The sequence below is a fragment of the Plodia interpunctella genome, chromosome 30, assembly GCF_027563975.2.
Source record: "Plodia interpunctella isolate USDA-ARS_2022_Savannah chromosome 30, ilPloInte3.2, whole genome shotgun sequence".
NCBI classification, from domain to species: Eukaryota; Metazoa; Arthropoda; class Insecta; order Lepidoptera; family Pyralidae; genus Plodia; species Plodia interpunctella.
The window spans coordinates 2,802,351-2,826,705 of record NC_071323.1 but is presented as its reverse complement, the minus strand read 5'-3'; the positions used below and the strand labels follow the sequence as shown (position 1 = coordinate 2,826,705).

Here is a 24,355-nt window from a genome sequence, read left to right as displayed (position 1 = left end):
TATATATATATATAGGTTATTTGTATCCCCGGTCGGGTCATGATGGAAAATGATCTTTTTCTGATTGGCCCGGGTCTTGGATGTTTATCTATATATGTATTTGTTATAAAATATAGTATCGTTGAGTCAGTATCCCATAACACAAGTCTCGAACTTACTTTGGGGCTAGCTAAATATGTGTGATTTGTCCTAATATATTTATTTATTATTATTCATCTAATAATATTTTTATACTTTTGTAACTTTTATCTCCAATTTACTACATAAATATTGTTTGATTAGTGACCTACAGTGCTTTCTAAGTGACGGATGTGAAATTTTAGTGTCTTGGAAGGAAGATTCGTGATGAATTTGATAATTTTATACCCGCCCATGGTTTGTTTACAAAGTTTTTTTTTTCTATTTGGTACAGACTTTAGGGACAAATCACACAGATTGAGCTAGCCCCAAAGTAAGTTCGAAACTTGTGTTATGGGTTACTGACTCAACGATACTATATTCTATAACATATACATATATAGATAAACATCCAAGGCCCAGATCAATCTGAAAAAGATCATTTTCCATGTTGAGCTGACCGGGGACTGAACCCGGGACCTCCAGTGTAGCAGGCGTCGTGATGACCGTTCTATAATTTTCTGTCTTTGTAGCGCGGCTGTGCCCATACACACCTAATCTATTCCTCGAATACAATCACGGTGAAAAATCATCACAAGTTTATTTGTTAGACAAATTAAAAAACCCCCGACTTTCAGTATTCATTTCGCTACAACTTTTGAACGGCTGAGCCGATTTTGATCAAACATATCTAAGAGCCACTGCATTAAAATTAGCCAGGAAATTGATTCAAATACTTACGCTATAGAAATCTCCATTCAAATTTTGTCAATTTATTTATTCATGTAATACTAGCGGCGCGTCCCGGCTTCGCTCGGGTGAAGCTATAATAAATTATAAATAAACCTAACAGTAACCTAAACCTTCCTCTTGAATCTCTCTATTAAAATTAACCCGCATCAAAATCTATAAGCCTTCGAGGAATAGTTTAGATGTGAAAGGAATACAGTCTGTCAAGAAAGTGACAAAATTGAATGAGGGCACTGTCTCCTGTTGGCTGGTAACACTGGATGTTTATCAACCAATCTTGACCATTCTATTTATATTCTCATCATAGTCGTATTCCTCATGGCCGAGGGTCGTGGTTATGTGGAATGAAACACACACAACAACTTTCTTGGCATTATTAATGGAGTGGTTTGCCATTGTCTTCTCCATTTCACACACAAGTTGACAATCAACGAGTGTGCAGGTTTCCTCGCGATGTTTCCCTTCACCGGAAGCAAGTGGTGGTCGATGAAAACCAACTATACATGAGTCAGATTGGTATACAAACTCATGTGGCACGAGTAGAATTCGAACCTGGGACCTTTCGACAGGCGCACACCGCTTCTATTTGATATGAAAATAGCAAAAAAATTTTGTTCTTCAGAAATCTATTTCCTTTATTGACAGACTGTATATACAATACATTCTTGGGTGTTTCTCAGAGCGTTACGACCGTTGCGGTCGCGCTGTCATTACAATTTTTCAAATTTTATCAAAGACATGAATTAGTTTTACCAATCTCAATTTAAAATAATTAATCTGTACTGTGGTAATGTTTCAGTTTTATCAATGATTGATTTTGGAAACGATTCCTTCCTCGAGCAAAATTGACGGATCGTAATGACAGCGCGGCCGCAGCCGTCGCGACGCCGGAGACCCACTTACACATTGGACTCGGATCATGAAGCATATTGACAGCGCTTGCATATCAAAATATGCTTTTGGCGCAAAATACACGTCATATATCCGAGATAGAAACATATACAAATAATAAAATAGTAGTTTCTTAATGCTGAATGCATTGTTTGCGTGATTCATGACATTATTTCTGAACGAAAAACAGATTAGCGTGTGATTATTTCTATAAAACGACTTAAACAATAATGCGTAGTGGGTTTTCGTTTCATCGATCGCGTTTGCTTTTAACCAACCAATCATAGTGTCGTATTGTCACGTGCAAGACTCGAAACCGGTATTTTTTTATTTGGTTTAAAAATGACTTAATTTACCAACTCTATCGTAATAATAACATTCAAAACTGCATAAAAATGCGCTGTGTTCTTTAGAAAAAGACGCTTAAAAACAGACAGATGCGTTGGGCGACAGTTTTATACTGTGTAGTGATTATTCCGCTCCGAGCGTAACACCTTCGCGGGCGTAAACGCGTTTGACATTAACTGGTTGATTACACTCGCGCATTACGTGTACCGTAACGCTGCGTTTTCTCGAATTCTTATTCTTTCGTGATCGTTAGGCAAGGTGGGTGGGGGCTAATCAAGAAGAATCATTGTGAGTTTAACTGATAAATCGAACAAAATCTAAATTACAATGCCCTCCGATCAGAAACCGAAAAATAAGGGTTTCCGAGTTGAAAACGTTATGATAACGCTCTTTACAAAATTTATTTTTATTACGTTTTTTTCTTTCGTTGTGTATATATAATTTATGTATATATTAATGCGCGCTAACTGGTATCAGAAATTAACCAGGTATAACCGAGCTTTGGTCACGTGATGTGTTAAATGCCGCAATTTGATTGGCCGGCAGCGTAAAATGCGATCGAGGTGTGAAAACTCGCACTACGCATACAGAAGAATATAATATCACAATCAGATAATATTTTTACCATCCCTTTTAACAAAACCTACCCTTTTGACAATAAATATAACAAAATATCATATCGATAATTAGTGATTTGTTCATTAACATTAAACACGTGTTTTATATTTGTGGTTTATAAGGGTCTCGGCGCAAAATGTCACTTTTGCAAAATGCCATCTTAAAAACGTTGATCACTTTCGCACAATGTCACTTTGGAAAACGACATTTTCACCGCATAACGTCACATTCGCCAAAAATTACGTTTGGGCGAAACATCGTTATTTTTCCCAAGCTCCAACATTGGCGATCGCTACATTTTTTTACTGTGAAATTGTACCAAAATGAAGTTTCAAAAACATTGTGCGAATCTGGATAAGTTTTCCACGGCGGCGTTTTCCTAACACATCAAAACAATGACAAAATCATAATAATATATTAATATAAACTAGCATTACAGTGTGCCGCTCAATAAAAAAAAACTAATCACAAAATGCTACAAGTAAACACCTATTTGCTCAGTAAAACAACATTCCCAAGAGGGTTGACATCAGATAGGCGGCCGGTTCTGAATACACAGACAAATCTTTAAACAAAAACTTGGCACACATTAAAAAAAGCCTATAAGTGGGAAAATAGTTTTTATGTGGAATGAAACACATACGTTTTTAGGCAGTAATTTGCTACCGTCGTATATATTTCACCATAACTAACTACCCAGGTACATAATAACGGGAATATTGCCATAACACAATTTTCTTTTTCTATATCTATGACATATAATGATGCTACCCACAAAATGGATATAAAAAAAAATTAAAACATACAATAAAACTTATAAATGCATTAAAATAATTTTTAATTAGCACATTTTTTTTATTAATATTAATATTTTAAATAATGCTTTTTTTTTAAACACTAGCTGAAAATTTACAAACGCAAATAATAACCGGCTTTAAATTTACTACGATAAGATTAATTTTTAAGTGATCCGTCGACACGATTTTTATCGCGGTTTTTTCGGATCGTGTCGCTTGAAAATGAATCTTAACATTAAGGTTCTCTATCTAAGGCTTAAGGCTGGTTTTTACATTACGCATTTGCGAATGTTCCGTATTATATATGCTATAATCTCAAATGAAATGGGATAAAGCTAGACAGAGAGAGAGAGAGAGACAGATATAGGTTTATGTAATAAATAATTTGTATCGGAGACCAATACAAATTTGCTATCTTTGCATGGCAAATTAAATTGGATAAGCCTAGGCGAAGTGAGAGAGAGACAGAAAGAGAGATGGAATACAATAATTTTGTGTCTCTTACACAAAATAAATTAAATTTGCTTTTATTATATTTTTTGGATATATTTCGTTATACAAATCTGAAACACGAGTTTCACGCTCCAATTCATCTCATCAATATAGGTACTTCATTCTTTTTTAGAGATTTATAGCAAATTCATGATTTAACAATCGACGCGATACGACGAACTACGTTCGATTGTTCTTTTTCGATCGTGAATTTTTATGTTGTCAACGCAATTGACGGAACTCTGTTAAAATTACTTAGTTTAAACGAGAATCGAACCATCGATACCAAAAATAATCGGCTAGTATATAAAAAAACAACTTTTATAAACACATGGTTAGTGATATATAACGCAAAACCTTCTAAATACTAGTTGGGTACAACAAAACAAGCAACTTTTGTTCTACGAATACAAAAAAAAAAAACAATTTTTTAAAATGTCGTTTCTATAAAACGTTAACTCTATGTTCGATTCCGCTACATAACGCTACTGCACTGCCTCGTGTCGCTCGGCTATTGCATACAGTGAACATGTGTAGAATCGCAGATCAGATTGTATTTTTTTATACGAAAAAAACACTACGAATCACGAAAAGTCGTAGAATAAAAGTTGTTTGTTTTGATGTACCCGAGTAGTCTTTAGGAGGTTTTGCGTTTGATACCAGTGACCCTGAATATTCACATTGTGCGTGTTCTGTTGTGCGTTATTAAATATATATAAGATACATATCGTTTTGATATAAAGCCTCAGTTGAGTTTGTGGTTCCTCCCTAGAATAGGCCCACTCCATATCCCCCCGTGGATATCGTACGAGGCGATCAAGGGACATATTACCTTGACAATGGATAGGGAACAATAACAATCCCAAGGGTAAACGTCAGACATAGATGACGTGTTATTATTTTAACATCAGACAAGTGTATCGGCCCGGCCGCATTGCTCCGTCGTCGCGTTGCCTCCCATCGACGGATCAACGTTTATACGTACGCGTAGCACGTCAATATCAAAACCTATTCAAAACAACGGAAAGGCAACGCGCTGTGTGGACGCAACGTGTCGCGACGGAGCAATGGGGCCGCGGCCTAAGCAATCCGCGGCTCGGCACACTGTAACATCATATTTTAGCTTATCTGTCAGTGTTGTTGGTGGAGTCGTGGTTAGTTTTGCTCCTTTTACCTTCGAGGTGTAACAGACAGCCGACGGCGCCGAAGTATCTGTGTAAATAATAAATTTATATAAGTTTTTAATATAATTATATTCATTATTATACCTACTTCGATGACCTCCGTGGCCTAATGGTTTTTTTTTTGGAGTTTATATTTTGTCTCTCTTTCTGTCTTTTGTGTATTTATTTTTGAAAATGAGTCGATTATATTGTCATTTTGGAGCAAATTCTATTCTGCTTCTTATATAAATGAATATAAATATATTAGGACAAATCACACAGATTGAGCTAGGCCCAAAGTAAGTTCGAGACTTGTGTCATGCGATACTAACTCAACGATACCATATTTTATAACAAATAGATAGATAGATAGATAGATAAAAACTTTATTTGTAGCCACAGTACACACACATACATCAATGTTAATACAAAAAAATAACTGACACAATAAACGGGTAAATAACAATCACACATAAGAAATGTGTATGTGTGCTGCAGCAATACAAAAAGGTCATGGCTCAACGATGATGTTGCTCCTCGGGGAGCAACGCGTTGATTTTCAGCCATAGCCACAGTAAGTGGAGAGCAAACAAGAAGTAAAAAAGGAGAAAAAAAAAATAAATTGTTTTCTACCACCTGGATTTGAACACAAGTCGTTCGGATCTAAGTCGGACGCACTCCCACTGCGCCAAATTGAGTTAAGCGATGGTAACGAAATTATCAGTATGTTGTCGAGACGGAATGTTAGATGACCAAATTCGGACGGTCAATGAACTTATTTATTTTTAGGGCACCGACAAATTACAACACAACACTTTTGCTAACAGACTGCGTCCAATTATTCACTTGCACTTTTCTCCAAGAATATTGCAACTTAGGTGCATCCAATTATAGCAAACGAAAGATCACAATGATAGGAAACTGGTAATGTAATTTATACGGAACGTTATTGGCAACAATGAAAAATAATAATTTTATGAATATTACGAGTTAACAGATACGTGCGGCGCGATCGGAAGCGCACCCCCCCATAATACATATATAGATAAACATCCAAGACCCGGTCCAATCAGAAAAAGACAATTTTCCATCATGACCCGACCGGGGATCGAACCCGGGACCTCTCGGTTCAGAGGCAAGCACTTTACCACTGCGCCACAGAGGTCGAGGAGGAAGTTGCGGTCTTTGAATTAATCTCTTGACTTTTCTCAATGCCATATCCCTCCGCACGTCAGGTGGCAGGAGATGACAGAATACTGGCAGCCATATTGTTGGTGTACTACAAGTTATCATTATTGTTCGCTTACCCTTCGTGTTCAAGAAATAGCGCTTTGAGTGAACCCCTAGACCAGTAGGTCATGGCGTACGAGAGTAGTTTCATCGACAGTGGATTCACGCGCAAGAAGTTTCCACAGAACACCACCTGCAAGATAAAAACGTTCACTTTTATCGTCAAGTTTATTTGTTAGACAAATTAAAGAATCCCCCCCCCCCCACCCGACTTTCAATGTTCATTTCGCTGCAACTTTTCAACGGCTGAACCGATTTCGATCAAACACATCTAAGAAACACCGCATAAAAAATTGCTATCAAATTAAAAAAAAAAAACGCATCTGAATCGGTTCACCCGTTGCCACGTACACAGACAGACTTAGTGGTCATACTTATAACACCCCTCTTTTTGCATCGGGGGTTAAATTCAAATTACTAATAATATATCAAAGTACATAATGTACATAGTCAAAAAGTATACGAGTGCTGATTTAAATATATATATATGCAACACAATTAACTTACACAAAAATATATGAGAAACGAGATGACCAGTTCCCTCTGGCAGCACCCGTTCACGAGTTGACGCATGGGTCAGCCATCGCGTAGCTCAACCATAATAGAGGGAACCTCACGACCCGGCCCACGACGGTTAAAAACAAGCGACCCACCTCGGCTTCGCACGGGTGCAATATTATGCATGTATACATATATACAAACTTTCCTCTGGAACCACTCTATCTATTTATAAAAACCCGTAACAAAATCCGTTACGTAGTTTTAAAGATCTAAGCATACATAGAGGGACAGACAGCGGGAAGCAACTTTGTTTTATACAATGTAGTGATTCTTAGTTATTCATCGCTTGCGTACAATAGTTTCTGATAGCCTATATGTTACATATCCAACAGATAGCGATAAGATTATCCTAAGAGTTGCAGGGCTAAATTCTGACTATCATAATCAAGAATTTATAGAGAGAGAGAGAGAGAGAGAAAGAAAGAAAGAATTATATTAAGTCTTTAAATTTTATGTGAATGGATAGGGAAGGAAATGAGAGAGAGAGAGAGAGAGAGAGAATGAGAAAAAGAGATATCAAAATAATGTAATATTATATAAAGTCTTTAAATTTTATGCGAATGGATAGGGAAGGAAATGAGAGAGAGAGAGAGAGAAAGAATGAGAAAAAGAGATAGCAAAATAATGTATATTATATTAAGTCTTTAAATTTTATGCGAATGGATAGGGAAGGAAATGAGAGAGAGAGAGAGAGAATGAGAAAAAGATATAGCAAAATAATGTATATTATATTAAGTCTTTAAATTTTATGCGAATGGATAGGGAAGGAAATGAGAGAGAGAGAGAGAGAGAATGAGAAAAAGATATAGCAAAATAATGTATATTATATTAAGTCTTTAAATTTTATGCGAATGGATAGGGAAGGAAATGAGAGAGAGAGAGAGAGAATGAGAAAAAGATATAGCAAAATAATGTATATTATATTAAGTCTTTAAATTTTATGCGAATGGATAGGGAAGGAAATGAGAGAGAGAGAGAGAGAGAATGAGAAAAAGATATAGCAAAATAATGTATATTATATTAAGTCTTTAAATTTTATGCGAATGGATAGGGAAGGAAATGAGAGAGAGAGAGAGAGAGAGAGAGAATGAGAAAAAGAGATAAAAAAATAATGCCATATTATCTTATATATATAAGTCTTTCAATGTCAAGCGAACGGTTAGAGAAGTTAACGACAGAGAGAAAGAGAGAAAGAGTATAGAGTAGCATTGTAGCCTTGTCTCACCCGCTCGATGCCTTCATTGCTGGCGCAGAGCCGCGCTATGGAGCCGATGTTGTTGGTGATGGTGACGAGCGTCGCCCGCGCCAAGTCCTCGCGGGACACTTTGGCGCGGCGCTCCACAGAACACATGTGGCCGAAGCTGGAATATTACATTGCATAAGACTTTTCACAAATAATTGACCGGGCGTGTGTTGTGTGTTAGTCGTGGGCGTTATTTCAACTGTTTTCTATGCTCAACGATACAACTGGTTTGCTACCAACATAGCGCGTAGTCATTACATTTTTTTTTTAATTTTAACAAAGACTAGAATGAGTTTTTCTATATGACATTACATTAATTGCACTGTACTGTAGTAATGTCAATTTTAGGAATGATGTATGTGTGTGTATGTGTGTGTGTATGTGTGTGTGTGTGTGTGTGTGTGTACGATAACTATCGAACTGTTGGTCTGATTTTGATGAAATTTAAAAGGATACGTAGGATTTGTCGATAGAATTTTTAGGATCGTGCGTTTATGACATTTAAAATTTTACCTCGCGAACACTTAATATTTTGTAAAAAAAAATATTAAGTGTTCGCGGCGAACAACTTTTTATTAATTACCTTTCCAATAAGACCGGAAATTAGTCGACTTTCTACTCTACACATTTACCACGCCCATTAGCAATGAAACATTACTATATTGAAGGTAATAAACTACAAATACGATACCGCTTGTAAATGACGTTCATCTAAAAGTGAGCTTTAAAACGTCCCGCATACGACATACTTTACATTGACAAGGCGTGAGCTGACAGCGAACAGTTCGCTAATTTGTTGTCAATGTAATGTATGTCTACAGTGGACGCAATAAAGCTCACTTTTCGATGAACGTTATCTTGCCCCCAATAGGCAGTTTATCGCTCAAACCTTAACCCGTGTAAAATTTAATTATAAATTTCAGACTGAATGAAAGATGAATAGTGAAAACCAATTGTTACGCCGCATATCTCCACATAGTTTCAATAATGGCCTTAGCCAGAGTTAGGATTGGATTAACCCATGTACCTATGAAAGAGAGGTCGGATTACAGATGAAAGGGATAGCAATAAATGTGCCTAAAAATCAAAAAGTTCTTGAGAATGCTGGCTCCAGTATTATATATAGTTTTATGAGTTAAACCAGTCCAGATAATGGCCGAAATCGTGTACTCGACGAAATTATGTACATTGAAATGTGAGCTTTGTGTCGTCGTCTGTAGATATAATTTGCATTGGTAACAATAGACTGTTCGCTGTTAGCTCTCGAATTGTCAATGAATTTATTCAGAAATTACAATTTTATACTTTTTCATGTCACATTCTATAAATCCTTACATATTATAAAACATAGTCCACTACCGCGTCTTTCTGTCTGTTCGCGATAAACTCAAAAACTACTGCACGGATTTTCATGCGGTTTTCACCAATAGATTCCTGAGGAAGGTTTAGGGGATTATATTTTTACAGGAGCGAAGCCGGGTCGGGCCGCTAGTTGAACTATATTTATCGACGTTACAAACTACTAGCTTCTCTCTAATATAAATAAATAAATATATAAGGACAAATCACACAGATTGAGCTAGCCCCAAAGTAAGTTCGAGACTTGTGTTATGGGATACTAACTCAACGATACTATATTTTATAATAAATACATACATAGATAAACATCCAAGACCCGGGCCAATCAGAAAAAGATCATTTCCCATCATGACCCGACCGGGGATCGAACCCGGGACCTGTCGCCACCGAGGTCGTCAAAATCGTGTGTGTCATTGCTAAAACCGGTGTCAGAACTTATTAAGTCGCCTACCAGACATCTGGACACGGACGGATCGTCGTTAACCAATGAACCAACGACTTCAAATACAATTATAGTCATGTCAACAGTAGTTCCTTCTGCTTTTCCCAGTCAATGTAAAATATGTCCACAGCGGACGCATCAAAGCTCAATTTTCAACGACCATGTCGCTATGAACCGATGAGGAACCCCCCCCCCCCCCCCCGACCCCTGCGGCGCCCCCCACCGTTACCTGCTAGCCACCAGGTCGCCCGGGAGCCCGAACCTCGCATAATCACCCCCGTAGATGTCGCGCACTAATTTGTCCACCGATATATTGTCCCCGGAGGCGGCGAGCGAGATCGCTTCCTCGAAACTACTGCAGCCGGTGAGGAGGCAACACAGGCCAAGGAAAGTGCCGCCGCCGAGGCTGAAATTGTATTTTTTTTTTTTACAAAAATGTCACTTTTGTCATACCAATATTCTTTTTACAAAAGTGTCACTTTTGTCATACCAATATTCTTTTTACAAAAATATCACTTTTGTCATGGTAACATTATTTTGAAATGTCACTTTTGTAAACGTATTTTTTTTTTACAAAAATGACACTTGTCAATTCGTTCATAATGACTTCACGCAAATAAATACTTGGGTACAGTCAACAAACAGTACATAAAGTTTCCCAAATTAGCGCTAATACTGCGCCGTGGAGTTTTATGGTAAGTTGATGTGCTGTTGTCTGTACATACATAGATACATAGATCAACTTTGAAATCATGACACTCAGTTTTTTTTTTTTTGACAATAAGCAGCTTGCGTCAAAAAATGTTCTAACGCCATCTATTGACAATACATAACTGACGGCGTCGCTACTGTTGAACAAATTTGACAGGTGTCACTACAAAATTGTCAAGTGTCACCGGACTTGTCGGCATACATGTGTACTCACCTGGTGCCGCTCACTCGGTAATAATCATCGGGTCCATTAACAACCAACATGGAAACACCACTGCCGATGTTCACCAACAGGAACGGATAAGGATTGGAGAAATTGAACGGTTTCCGGACGTATAGAGACAACGCTGCTTCCGAATATGGCGGCTGTGAGAAAGAGATAGCACACGTGAGACAGAGATGCTGCTAAAATATAAATATCCCCCACACCAATACATGGACCCGCTCCAATGAATGAAAATATTGTGAGGAACCTAAACTCTTAGTTTATTAATTATATTATTAGAGACACCATTGGAAAAATACAGTGATAATGACAATGCCTTCAAAGATATGACTAAAATCACACATTTTTTGACTCGTAATGCTCCATACTATATTTTATAATATATAGATAAACATATAGATATTTTATATATAGATAAACATCCAAGACCCGAGCCAATCAGAAAAAGGTAATTTTCCATCATGACCCGACCGGGGATCGACACCGGGACCTCTCGGTTCAGTGGCAAGAACTTGACCACTGCGCCACCGAGGTCGTCAAATATTGTATGAAAGATACTAGTAATTAATTGTCAGTTAGGCAATTACCAAGGAATGGAATGACAGGAAGAATCACTATCGTCAGCTAAGAGTGAAATATATCTACCCCACACCACTATTAATAGATGGACATGCTCCAGTGAGTGAAAAATCACACTATGGACGAAATGATACTGTAGACGTAATGATACTACCTCTGAACCAAGAGGTCCTGGGTTCGATCCCCAGTCGGGTCATGATGGGAATATGATCTTTTTCTGATTGGCCCGGGTCTTGGATGTTTATCTATATATGTATTTGTTATAAAATATAATATCGTTGAGTTAGTATCACATAACACAAGTCTAGAACTTACTTTGGGGCTGGCTCAATCTGTGTGATTTGTCCTAATATATTTATTCTTGAAATTTGTCATACATTGTCACACATGCTTCGTAACTAATTTTGAATTGAATGTAACAATGACATTAAAAAATTCTGAAATCGATCGTAATTTTCCCTGAATGAAAGGTATCCTATGTCCTTCTTCAGACCTTATGCAAAAGCGGAAGCGTGAGTGAGCCTAAACTCTAATGAAGAACTATAACATTGATGAATAGGGCAGACGACAGAAACGTTTCACAGTTCAATTTAGAAACTGAACTGAATCGCATTTGTATTAAAACTTGACGGTGCGAATTTGCGATGCAGATCAGTTTAGGTCAAGAACTGAATCGCATTAAGAGTTTGTAAGTAATCACCCACATAATGTCCACAGAGAAATTATGGATTTAGACTATTTTTGCTGTTAATCAACAAATTCTAGGCTATTATTCCAGCTTGCTGACACGAAAAACTATAAATGTTCCATTGACGAACGATATAGTGATTTTGTCGTTGGCGATACGGCAATGTGATCGCATAAACTCGTGCCAATCCCACTGAACAGCAACGCGAGAACACAATGTGAATTCCACAGGCTATTTCCCAAGTAAATAAATGAGACATTAATTTAAAATTTCTTTCATAATCGACTACGATCATTACGATATTTACGATATATTATTATTATTATAAATATCAAAGTCTGTCTGTCTGTTCCGCTTTCACGGTTAAGCCGCTCAACCGATTTTATTGAAGCTTGGAAAGCAATGCATACAGTTAAAGATCCACGTTCGTATGCTACTTTGTTTTAAAAAATCAACCCCTAAATTACTATAATGGGGGGTAAAAGTTAGTATGAAAATCATGTTTTGACCAAAGTCGACTTAATTGGTTATTCTGCGCTGTCGAAGTCGTGGGTTAACCGCTAGTGAAAAACAAATATATGAAATAAATATATTAGGACAAATCACACAGATTGAGCTAGCCCCAAAGTAAGTTCGAAACTTGTGTTATGGGATACTAACTCAACGATACTATATTTTATAACAAATACATATACAGATAAACATCCAAGACCCGGGCCAATCAGAAAAGGATCATTTTCAATTAATCTAATTGTAAGTTATATATATTTACACTGTTATATTGTGTACATAAATAAATGAATAATAACTTCCACACGATATGAAAAAACGGAGTCTGTGCAATTTTTATGTCGCTTTAATTAATATATAATATTTAATTCCAAGAGGCCACCACCCAAAGCGCTCATTTTAAGTGCTGTAACCTTACCGAATCACTTTCGGAGCGTCGAATCTGAGGGGAAAATTTAGAATTTAGATATCCATACTTAATATTATAAACGCGAATGACTGTCTGTTTCGATTTCACGGCTAAACCGCTGGACCGATTTGGTGTGCATGTAGTCGGGGACCCCGTTTAAACATAGGTTACTTTAAAAAAAAAAACTGGACCTCTAAAGATTATAATAGGGGGTGAAAGTTTGTACGAAAATCACGTTGAAAAAAAAAAACGACCAAAGGCCAAAGTTGAATATATAATTTTGAATTTGTATTTAAAAACATTGCACATTCGTCTAATTTACTTTTGTCATTCTACCGACCTCTCAGATAAGAGAGAGCAAGAAAGAGAGAGAGAGAGTCAAAGTTACTGTTTCATTCTACCGGCCTAACAGATGAGAGATAGATAGAGGGAGAGAGAGAGAGAGAGAGAGAGAGAGAGAGAGAGAGAGAGAGAGAGAGAGAGAGAGAGAGAGAGGTGTAATGTAATACCGAGTCAGTGGCCGGCGCTGGTTCGTCGTTCGGCGCCCAATAGTAGCATTCCTGAGAGTACATCTGGTCTATGAACAGGACCCCGGCTATGAGCGCGTCCAATTCGTCCATTTTCGACAGACGCATGTTCACTTCCTGAAAATAATATTAATATGGCGTTACAAATTCCTAACTAACATTATAAATGCGAATGTAAGTTTGTTTGTTTCATATTTACGCTTCACACAATCTTCTTGACGACCTAGGTGGCGAAGTGGTAAAGTGCTTGCCTCTGAACCGAGAGGTCCCGGGTTCGATCCCCGGTCGGGTCATGATGGGAAATGATCTTTTTCTGATTGGCCCAGGTCTTGATATGTATTTGTTATAAAATATAATATCGTGAGTTAGTATCCCATAACACAAGTCTAGAACTTACTTTGGGGCTGGCTCAATCTGTGTGATTTGTCATAATATATTTATTTATTTATTTTTGAAATTTGTCATACATTGTCACACATGCTTCGTAACTAATTTTGAATTGAATGTAACAATGACATTAAAAAATTCTGAAATCGATCGTAATTTTCCCTGAATGAAAGGTATCCTATATCCTTCTTCATACTTCAAACTACATATATGCGGAAATATTAAGAAGACTACAAAATAAATTATATAGGTAGAGAAAGAGAGAGAGGGGGATAGAGAGAGAGACAGAGAGAGCGAGACAGACTAACCTTAATAAAGTCCTCTTCAAACTTATACGCGCCGCCGCCGGTCGCGTATATAGTATTCACTAAATCAGCCATGCCCTTAGACCTGGCCAGCTGCAGGAACGCTCCCACTTCTGACGTCGGAAACCTTATAAAGTGGAGGGTACCTCGTCTTCCACGTATTGTCACGTTGTCCATCTGAAACGATGAAATAAATATACATAAAACAAAGAACAACAGAAATTCCTGAACACAGTTGACCGAGCGAACGCGGTCTACAAATCAACATGGGGCAAAAATAAGAATTGATAAGAGTAATTGGGCCGATTTTGATGAAATTTGGCACAGGGTAAGGCGAAACCTTCAAGAGTGACATAGGCCACATTTCATTATGGTTTTACCCGAGAAAAGCCGGGGCGAGCCGCTAGTATGTATATAAAAAGTAGAATTAAAAGAAGGCGCTGTCTCCTGTCGTCTGGCAACACTGGGTGTTCATCAAATCTTGACCTTTCTATATGGTATTGCAATAAATAATAGTACCTAGAACTAGTGGAAACAACTTAATTTTTTTTTTATACTACAAATTAGGCAAACAGGCATGCGGTCACCTGATGGAAAGCGGTCACCGTAGCCTATGGACGCCTGTAACCAGGAACTGGAATATCGATATAAGTAGTGAAATTTTAGTATCGATTGATCGATACTTAGTACCTATATTTTATTTCAGTACCCATATATCGTAACATCATGGAAAATTATCAATATATTGATACCGATACTGATTTCAGTATCGGCGCGACGCGAAAGGCACCTATCGCGTATCGATACTATATGGGTATACCCATATAGTATCGATACGCGTAGGCTTTCGCGCCTCTGCAACACCGAGGGCATCACGTGCGCTTTGCCGACCCTGAAGAGATCTTTTCACGCCCTTTTGAACAAGTCCATGTTGCAGTCTCCAGGGAAAACCATTGCAGGGAGATCATTCCATAACCTTTGAGTACGAGGGAGAAAATTCATTTTGAAGCGTACAGTACGCGACACTTTGGACTCCAAGGTATGAGGACGAACTCCCTGACGATGGCTTCAACTCTGCAGCTTCCGGCGGTGAAAATATAGTGTCGTTGTGTTAGTATTTCATGACACCAAGTCAAGAAGTCCGAAGTTTTGGGGCTAATTCTAATATGTGTGATTCACTCTTTGAGTGAGTGGCTTTCATTCATAACTCGGGCCAGAGGTGAGAACCTCTGGCGCCTCTGGATATGTCGTTTTGGTGGAAGGTAAACTTTTCAAACATTTTGGAATACTAAATTAATCCCAATTCCAACTAATATTATAAAAGCGAAAGTTAGTTTGTTTGTTACTTCCTCACGCTTTATTTGCTTCATTCAATAACCTTTGAGTACGAGGGAAAAAAAATCGAAGAACAAGCAAAACTCACCTGCAAATGGACGTCTCGCCTCCCAGTCTTGCCGTAAGCGGAGTTCCTCGTGAGATACCGCCTTATATTCTTCAGCACTTCAGTCTCTTTCTCTATCTCCCTTCTGTTGGTCTCCCGCGGCTCGAAGTACACCAGCTTCGTCAAAGTACCACCTATGTCCATGCCGAACCACGGCATCGCTGCGGACAACATCATGTGTAAGTATTCCGGCAGCATTTATAAGTACACTAGCGCCACCATCGACATTTTAATCAATTTGTTTCAATTGGCTACTCTCCCTCCTAATGTCAAAAACAAATAAGTTTATTTTTACAAAAATATCATTTTATTGTTGTCGGAGGGAAGAGATCTTGTCGCATTCAATGTGTGACAAAAAAAAAATGTCCGTGCAGTAAACCGTTGAGGAGTTCCCACATCTGGAGCCGTTCCTGGGTACAACATTTGGTCATGCTTATCATAACAATGCATTGTCATACAAACTAAACGTGTCTACAAAATTTCAGCTCAATCGGTTGAAGATATCTGCTGCTTCTACAAAATTGAGTTGCAAGATTCTTCCCGAGACATAGGGACAGAGCGACATACATATTTACATTAAACAAATAAATATATTAAGACAAATCACACAGATTGAGCTACTACTGATTGGGATACTAATTCAACGATACTATATTTTATAACATAAACATATATAGATAAACATTCAAGACCTGGGCCAATCCGAAAAAGATCATTTTCCATCATGACCCGACCGGGGATCGAACCCGGGACCTCTCGGTTCAGAGGCAAGCACTTTACCACTGCGCCATCGAGGTCGTCAATTACATTGCAAGGTAAATTAATTAAAACTTGTAAAAATTGTGTGGTGTTCATCAAGTGGTGAGATTTTAATGAAAACTACCTATACATTAATCCGATTTTGAAAACAATAATTTTTTAAAATCTGGAATTGAGCGGGAATTGAACCCACGCCCCTGTCTATCCGGGACAACGGTCTTAACCACTGAGCTATCGAGACCATGCCAGTTCGGACGGAATTAATTCATCTCTTTAAGTCTTAATTAATTCTCCCAACTAACAAACTTTTTGGTTGGTCCGGGAATATTGTAAATTATCATTAATTCTCAACGACCACACCATGAACCAATCCATTTAGATTTAGATGGGAATTACCAATAGATTTTAATATCATTGAAGAAAACTTATGTTTAGCTCATATAACTTTACATACTTGAGGTAGCAACATTTGTGAAAACCAATGCTCATTTGTTCCCTCGTCTAGCTGATGTTGTATTGAGGAATCATCGAGATATCTATCGATTATGCATGCACCCATCAAATACTGCTTTACTCGGTAATAGCATAGTATGTATGGCACCGAAATTTTACAATAAAATTCCAAATCAATATAAAAACTTAAATTTAAATCTATTTAAAAAGCACTTCAAGTCTTTATTAACTGATAAATGTTATTATACTTTAAATGATTTCTTTAATGATAGACTCTGATAGAATTTAGGGCTAGTATACATTATAATTCTTTTTTTATTATTTGTAGTGGATAGCATGCTCCTCTTTATTTATTTATATTTGCATACCTATATTCGGTAAAACATGTAGGTTTAATTCATTTTGACATCAATTTGTATATTTGTACTAATGTTTTTGACAAATAAATGTTTTCTTTCTTTTTTTCTCATATTGTTAATAAAAAAAATTGCAATCATTTGCCACGCGAAATGAAAAAAAAAACTCAATTGGTCTTAAATTAAAAAGTAATATTTTAGTTGGTTAAAAGTGTTATTATAGTGTTAGAGATTATTTATGGAAATGAATTTATGTCTTAACTCACTTGTACTACAAGATAATTAATAATTAATATATCTATTCACACGGACTAAATGCGAATTCGTGGGCTCGACGGACCCAAACATAGAAATGTGCACACCTGGAAACGAGACAAATTTTTCACGCACCGGACATCGAACCCCGGACCTCAAGGCATGTCCACTATTACGGTGGGGTTAGTAATGGCGACAGATTAAAAGCAGTGATAAATAAAACAAACGCGCACACTAACTGTCGTACATACGTGGCGTATTGTCAGGGGGCGCGGGGGCGGCGGGTTCCGCCATCTTGTGTCGATTAACACCCGAATATGGCGTCCGCCTAGCGCGTTTCAATGTCTTGTGTCTAGAAAAAAAATATCACATCATAATAATTATGTTAAAAACTAGCCGCGCCCCGGGGCTTCGCTCCCGTGGGAATTTTTGGACAAAAAGTACCCTATGTGTTATTCCAGGTTATATTCTACAGGTGTAACAAATTTCATAACAATCTGTCCAATAGATTTTGCGTGAAACATACCTACATACACACATCCTCACAAACTTTCACATTTATGATATTACTAGCCCGTCCCGGCTTCGCTCGGGTAAAAACATAATAAATTATACCCTTTCCTCAGTAATCATTATATATATTGGTGAAAACCGCAAATCCGTGCAGTAGTTTTTGTGTTTATCGCGAACAGACAGACAGACGAGACAGAGGACTTTGTTTCATAACATGTAAGGACAAAGATAATTTAATAATTAAGTCTCTTACTAATAAATAAATAAATATATTAGGACAAATCACACAGATTGAGTTAGCCCCAAAGTAAGTTCGAGACTTGTGTTATGGGATACTAACTCAACGATACTATATTTTATAACAAATACATATATAGATAAACATCCAAGACCCGGGCCAATCAGAAAAAGATCATTTTCCATCATGACCCGACCGGGGTTCGAACCCGGGACCTCTCGGACTATATAATATGGACTTTATATTGTTCATGTTTTTATATATGTACACTGAAATAATGTCATTCATTTAACAATTTAATAGTACCTTCGGAGGGCAAAACGTCTTTTAAAAAGACACTTGGTGGAGATATATGATGGTAAGCACCTGTTGAGGATGGGCGGCGCAGCGCGACCGTCTCGCCCGCACGCCGCGAGACAACCCTCACAGCGATGTAAACGCATCTATAAATAAAAAAAGCATATCACCATAAAAAATATAGAAATTATAGAAATAAAAAATTCCGGAATGGAGCGGGAAATGAACCCGCGCCCCTGTCTAACAGTGGGGTATGTTGATTAGTTAAGAATACCTACTACGCTCCAATGAAAATACTGTACGTCGACGTGTGACGTGAAGAGATGAATTGATTCGGCCGCACTGGCATGGTCTCGACGGCTCATTGGGCAAGAGCACTGTCCCGGATAGACAGGGGCGCGGGTTCAATTCCCGCTCGATTACAGAATTTTTTCATCTAATTATTATTTTCAATATTAACTTAAAAAGCATATGTGTGACATGTATAACAAATCCTAACGATGTTTTCCTTCACCGGAAGTTTTGGTCTATGAAAACTACTATACCCATCTGACTCATATGAGTCAGATTGGTATACAAACTCATGTTGCACGAGTACGAGACGATACGAACCTGAGACCTTTCGATCCACAGGCGGGGCACATAACCATTACACCACCACCGCTTCGATTTTTGTCCTAAGTCAATATAACGAGCGTTCCACTCAAAGACAGGTTAACGCACGGCTTAAAGATTTTTTCGCTTCGTCGAAAAATACCCCTATCGCAAAATGTCCCCTGGTTTTGTAAATTGTAGTTTCGTCGCAGAATGTATAAATTTGGCCTTATTAGGTTCGCGAAAGGGACATTTTGCGGAAAGGACGTTTTATGAATATGACATTTTGCGAAATTGACATTATGCGAAAGGGGAAATTGGCGACGAAGCGATATTTTTGACAGGCGTACTTATACTCATCTTATGCTCGTGATGTGAATAGCGCTATCGAATAGATAAACTGACGTTAAAAAACTTCAGAAACCGGATATTAGAGGGGTATTCGCCTGGGCAGAAACGTATTTTTCCTGGCCTAAACCCATATGAGGCTCCGACCATTGTATTCATTATGTCAAAAGTCACATACATTTTAATGAATCGAACGTCACTGGTTTGAAATCAGAACTCGTTGTAAAAAAGTTACATAAAACAAAGGAATCTATTTTTAATAAAGGGTTTTTTAAGACGATCTGAAAAAAATTTGGCCAAGTGCAAAAGTTGCACTACATGGGTTCCATACATACAGATTAAATTACGTACCCTAAGGACGACGGAATAAACGCTTAATAGAACCGCGTACCCCACCCTTTTGTCTTCCGCCGCGCGTATCAGCACATACGTTAGAGAAGTACTGCCTCTCCTCATTGTTTTTGTTTGATTGTGTTAAATTATTTATATTTATTAGAAAAATAAAGTGATATGCGGACTCAAAGTCTAGCAAGCTTTTTTTAATGACGATTAATTATTTATTTAGTTTACGAAAATGCACAATTTGGGATTTGATAAACACAATACACCATTTAACCAAAACACATGAATGTGTGGTTATACGTCATTCCGTCGAGGTTTTTTTTTAATTGACAAATGTCTCAATAAACAAATATATTTCAGACAATAAGATAATAGACAAATGACGTTATTTTAAGGCTGTCTGACGTAATCAGCTGAGAAATCTGAAACCCCCATTACTCACAAACACTTTGTGCGGTCGACTGTACATATAGATAAACATCCAAAACAATCTAAAAACCATCATTTTTCGTATCATGGTCTGACGTCTGACGCAAAATGTGCAGTTCGCAAAATGAGCACTGCACAAAATCTGAGCGTCTTCCCCGACTTGCCTCAGCCGTTGAGCGTCGGAGCCCAGGGTCAGCTTTCCTACTTTGTCGTCTTCACGTCGCACGGTCGTCGGCGTCCCTAGTCGTCAGATCCGAGGGCTTGATTTTATATACTAATACGATTAATTGCGCTTAATTTGAATCGTTCCGTAAAAGTTGATGGTAGGCCTGCAGTTGAATCAAAATCAAATCGTTTATTCAGAAATTAGGCCTTCACATGCACTTCACGTCTAATTCACGTCTAATTCTAAATTAAATTATATTTACCAAAGCTACAAACTACCAGCATTTCGGCTGTGTAGTTGTTGGACTTCTAGCTTGTATATTGACCTGACCGAGGATAGCACCCGGGACCTCCAGTGCAGCACTCCGGCGTGATGGGCCACTAGGCCACAGAGGTCAAATTATAATCAAGGTCAAGTTATAATCAGAGAGAAAGATTAAGAAACTTGTTGTAACCAGTTGATGACCTTCTGACCGCAGTAAATCTTTCGTGTCTATCACGTTTGCCTCTTCGTGATTACAGTTTAAAGGTCACCCATCTTCACGTGGTCCCAGTTTTAATGTGCACTGTGACACCCGGGTGTCACAGCTGACCAAGACTGTAAATAATCGAAAATTTTGAAATTTTCTTTAATTAATCGCCTCGTACGACATCCACGGGAGAATATAATGTTGTCCTTTTCTAGGCACACATATAATATTTGACATCGTCGAGCCAGCACTCGGATTTGCCCCTTCTGCCAGGGCCAACCGGAAATTATGTATATCTAGACATTTATTCCCTACGTAATTTCTCAACACATCAATTCATTGCACTCACAATCAATAAATAAACTATTACAAAAATATCATTTTAAGCACAAGTTTTTTTTATTGTCGTCGGAGAAATCTTAAATGAGTGACAAAAAAGTCGTGTACGTGCAAGAAAGCTAAGAGGTTCCCTAGTCGGGAGACGATAGTAGGTCATCAAAACCAGCTTAAAGTATACAAAATTTGAGCTCAATCGATATCTGTTTCGAAATAATAATAAAAAACATAGAAATTCATACATATTATTACATTACATAGCAAATTAAATAAACATATAAAATGATATGATTCAATATATATATAAAATGATATGATTCAATTCGCAAAAAAATATGTTTCAATCTTTTGATAAGCTTTATCTATTGCAATTCGCGTGTGTAAATATAGTATACACATATCCTGCACATTCATACTATTTCGAAGTAAATTATAAGTAAAGAATCCTTATTAATATTATAAATGAGAAAGTAAACGCGAACAAACATAAAGACAGACAGACAGACAAAATAATTGGCTTTTTTTAGTACCACAAATGGGGTTCCTCCCCATAATTAAGAGCATTTGCCGCGGCTTCGCCCGCGAGAAAATCCCACGGGAACAGTCATTTTTCCGGGATGAAAGTACCCTATGTATATGTATAAATGCGTGTTTTTAATAATATAATAGAAATTTTATATATGTAACATGCATAATGTTGCACCTTTGCGAAGCCACATCGCTAGTATACAATATGACTCAACGGATTTTGGCGGCCACCGCTTTTAACCTAGTCAACTGTGTATAAATAATACTTATCTGATTAAATCCTTTATCTAATATCACATAATTAGTCATATTTTTTTTAATTTCTCCTAAATAAAAGAAATTTATAAAAGTGAACCGTTGCTAGTGCAATTTCTGTTTATTGCGGCTTTGTATTTTCTTCAATACATATTATAATAAAAAATCTGCACATTGAATAATTTTACACAGAAACAAAATTAGACGATATAAAGTCAAAGTAGGAATTTTTTAAAAAAGTTTGTATTTCTTCAGATTTTTTGTTATATAGCTATTAAGCCTGGGCAACATTTAGGGTATAAATGATTTTGAAAACTGGAACAATGGATGGAGAACAATGATGGTACGGCTAAACTATAGAAAATATAGAAATGAAACGCTTTAACAAAAGTTGTTCAGTCTGTTGAGCATTTTCTGTTCAAGTATAAAAATCGAAGATCTAGATAGAACACCTGATGCAAACCCGTGGTGGTCCATCGAAACTATAGGTAATAAAGAAATGACGCTTTAACAAAAGTTTTTCAGCCTGATGAGCGTTTCCTGTTGAAGTATAAAATTTTAATTAAAGCCGAGATTCTTATTGCCACGTTATGTGGCTTTCTCCGGGGTCAGTAACTCTTCAAGTCTTTTTATATTAGCGCCCGAAAGAAAGACCCGCAATATAATATATAAATGTTTTTTTTTTTAATCTCTTTAATAATTTTGACTCCTTACCAAAAATTGTTCAGCACGCGCACGAAGTCGCAGGCATCAGCTAGTAATAATAATAATAAAAAAAATTATTTCTCCCTTTTACAAATGTGAGTCATAAGGTTCTTAATTGTAAATTTATTATATTTTGGCGGTAAGACTTGTTTGGAGTCTACCTAGTCCCTGAAGTGAGGGAGGATTCTGTTCCTGTAGGAAGTGGCCCTATTCCAGGGCGGAAGCACACGCCACATAACATTTAGCACCATATGACAGTTAAAATGTGCGGAACTTGACACTCGACATTGACCCCCGTCAAGGTCATCCAGATCCGAGCGACACGTTGACTTTGAGCTACATATCGATAACAATTATAATCGACTAGCATTCGCCGGCGGCATCGCCCGCGTGAATTTCTGAGCGAAAGCGGAACAGACATGCTTTTAGTACAATTTGGGAGTTGATTTTTGACAAAGAAAAATAGCCAACGTTTGAACGGGGCTCTTTAACTATATTCCAATTTCATCAAAATCGGTCTAGTGGTGAAAGCGGAACAGACAGACAGACTTTCGCATTTACAATATTAGTACCGGGGCTTCGCTCTCGTGGGAAATTCGGAATAAAAAGTACCCTGTGTTATTCCAGATTATATTATAACTGTGTACCAAATTCCATATCAATCAGTCTTAATGAAAGCCACAAAAAAAAAATATATTTATCGAATTAAAAAGGGTTTCTTGTCCTATAATACACAGGTCCAACGTAAAGATCTGAGACTTATTTTATTCACTTGTTTAACTTAATTACAATAATATGTAAAAATCTGCGTTTTTTTTTCTACCAGTCAAGCAATTATCACGCAGTACAAAAAAATATTAAGATAGTGGTCGAAAAAATCTTATTTTTAAATAAATAAATAAATAAATATATTAGGACAAATCACACAGATTGAGTTAGCCCCAAAGTAAGTTCGAGACTTATGTTATGGGATACTAACTCAACGATACTATATTTTTATAACATATACATATATAGATAAACATCCAAGACCCGGGCCAATCAGAAAAAGATCATTTTCCATCATGACCCGACCGGGGATCGAACCCGGGACCCCTCGGTTCAGTGGCAAGAACTTTACCACTGCGCCACCGAGGTCGTCAAGTAAAGTAAAGTTTAAGTATGTAATGTACACATTTTGATAACTTCGAAATTGTAATGTGAACGTTATGCGTCACACTCTCGAAAACAAACTAATAATTTTGGCTGCCACATTGACCCGAATTAAAATTATCGGCAAATTAATCAATTTACGATTGTTAATCAGCTATAAGGTCGAATTAGAGGGTTTCTTTTTTCGTGTTACGCTAATGATCATTGATTCGGTGTGTAGTATAGGCAACTTTATATCCCTTGGATGTCGCACGAGGTGGCTAAGCAATACAAGCCAACGACTTAATGTCCTAATATCAGAACAGG

General features: G+C 37.3%; 1 protein-coding gene across 19 annotated transcripts in view; it reads right to left on the bottom strand.

The window, feature by feature from the left end:
• Window positions 1–679: 679 nt before the first annotated feature.
• The window catches only part of fbl (fumble), a 32,471-nt gene continuing 8,795 nt past the window's right edge, over window positions 680–24,355 (bottom strand). For 4 of the 19 annotated variants that reach the window (XM_053767007.2, XM_053767016.2, XM_053767017.2 and 1 more), the window contains 11 exons: window positions 18,795–18,871; window positions 17,917–18,029; window positions 15,837–16,015; window positions 14,417–14,590; window positions 13,704–13,838; window positions 13,204–13,227; window positions 10,997–11,148; window positions 10,301–10,477; window positions 8,253–8,388; window positions 6,484–6,599; window positions 680–5,225 (listed from right to left, as the gene is read on the bottom strand). In XM_053767007.2, coding sequence (XP_053622982.1) covers window positions 5,138–5,225; window positions 6,484–6,599; window positions 8,253–8,388; window positions 10,301–10,477; window positions 10,997–11,148; window positions 13,204–13,227; window positions 13,704–13,838; window positions 14,417–14,590; window positions 15,837–16,015; window positions 17,917–18,029; window positions 18,795–18,871 — 1,371 coding nt within the window. In that variant the 3' untranslated portion in view covers window positions 680–5,137. Of the gene's footprint in view, window positions 5,226–6,483; window positions 6,600–8,252; window positions 8,389–10,300; window positions 10,478–10,996; window positions 11,149–13,203; window positions 13,228–13,703; window positions 13,839–14,416; window positions 14,591–15,836; window positions 16,016–17,916; window positions 18,030–18,734; window positions 18,872–24,355 lie in introns of all 19 variants that reach the window. The other 15 variants (XM_053767011.2, XM_053767012.2, XM_053767009.2 and 12 more) reach the window with 8 other exon arrangements.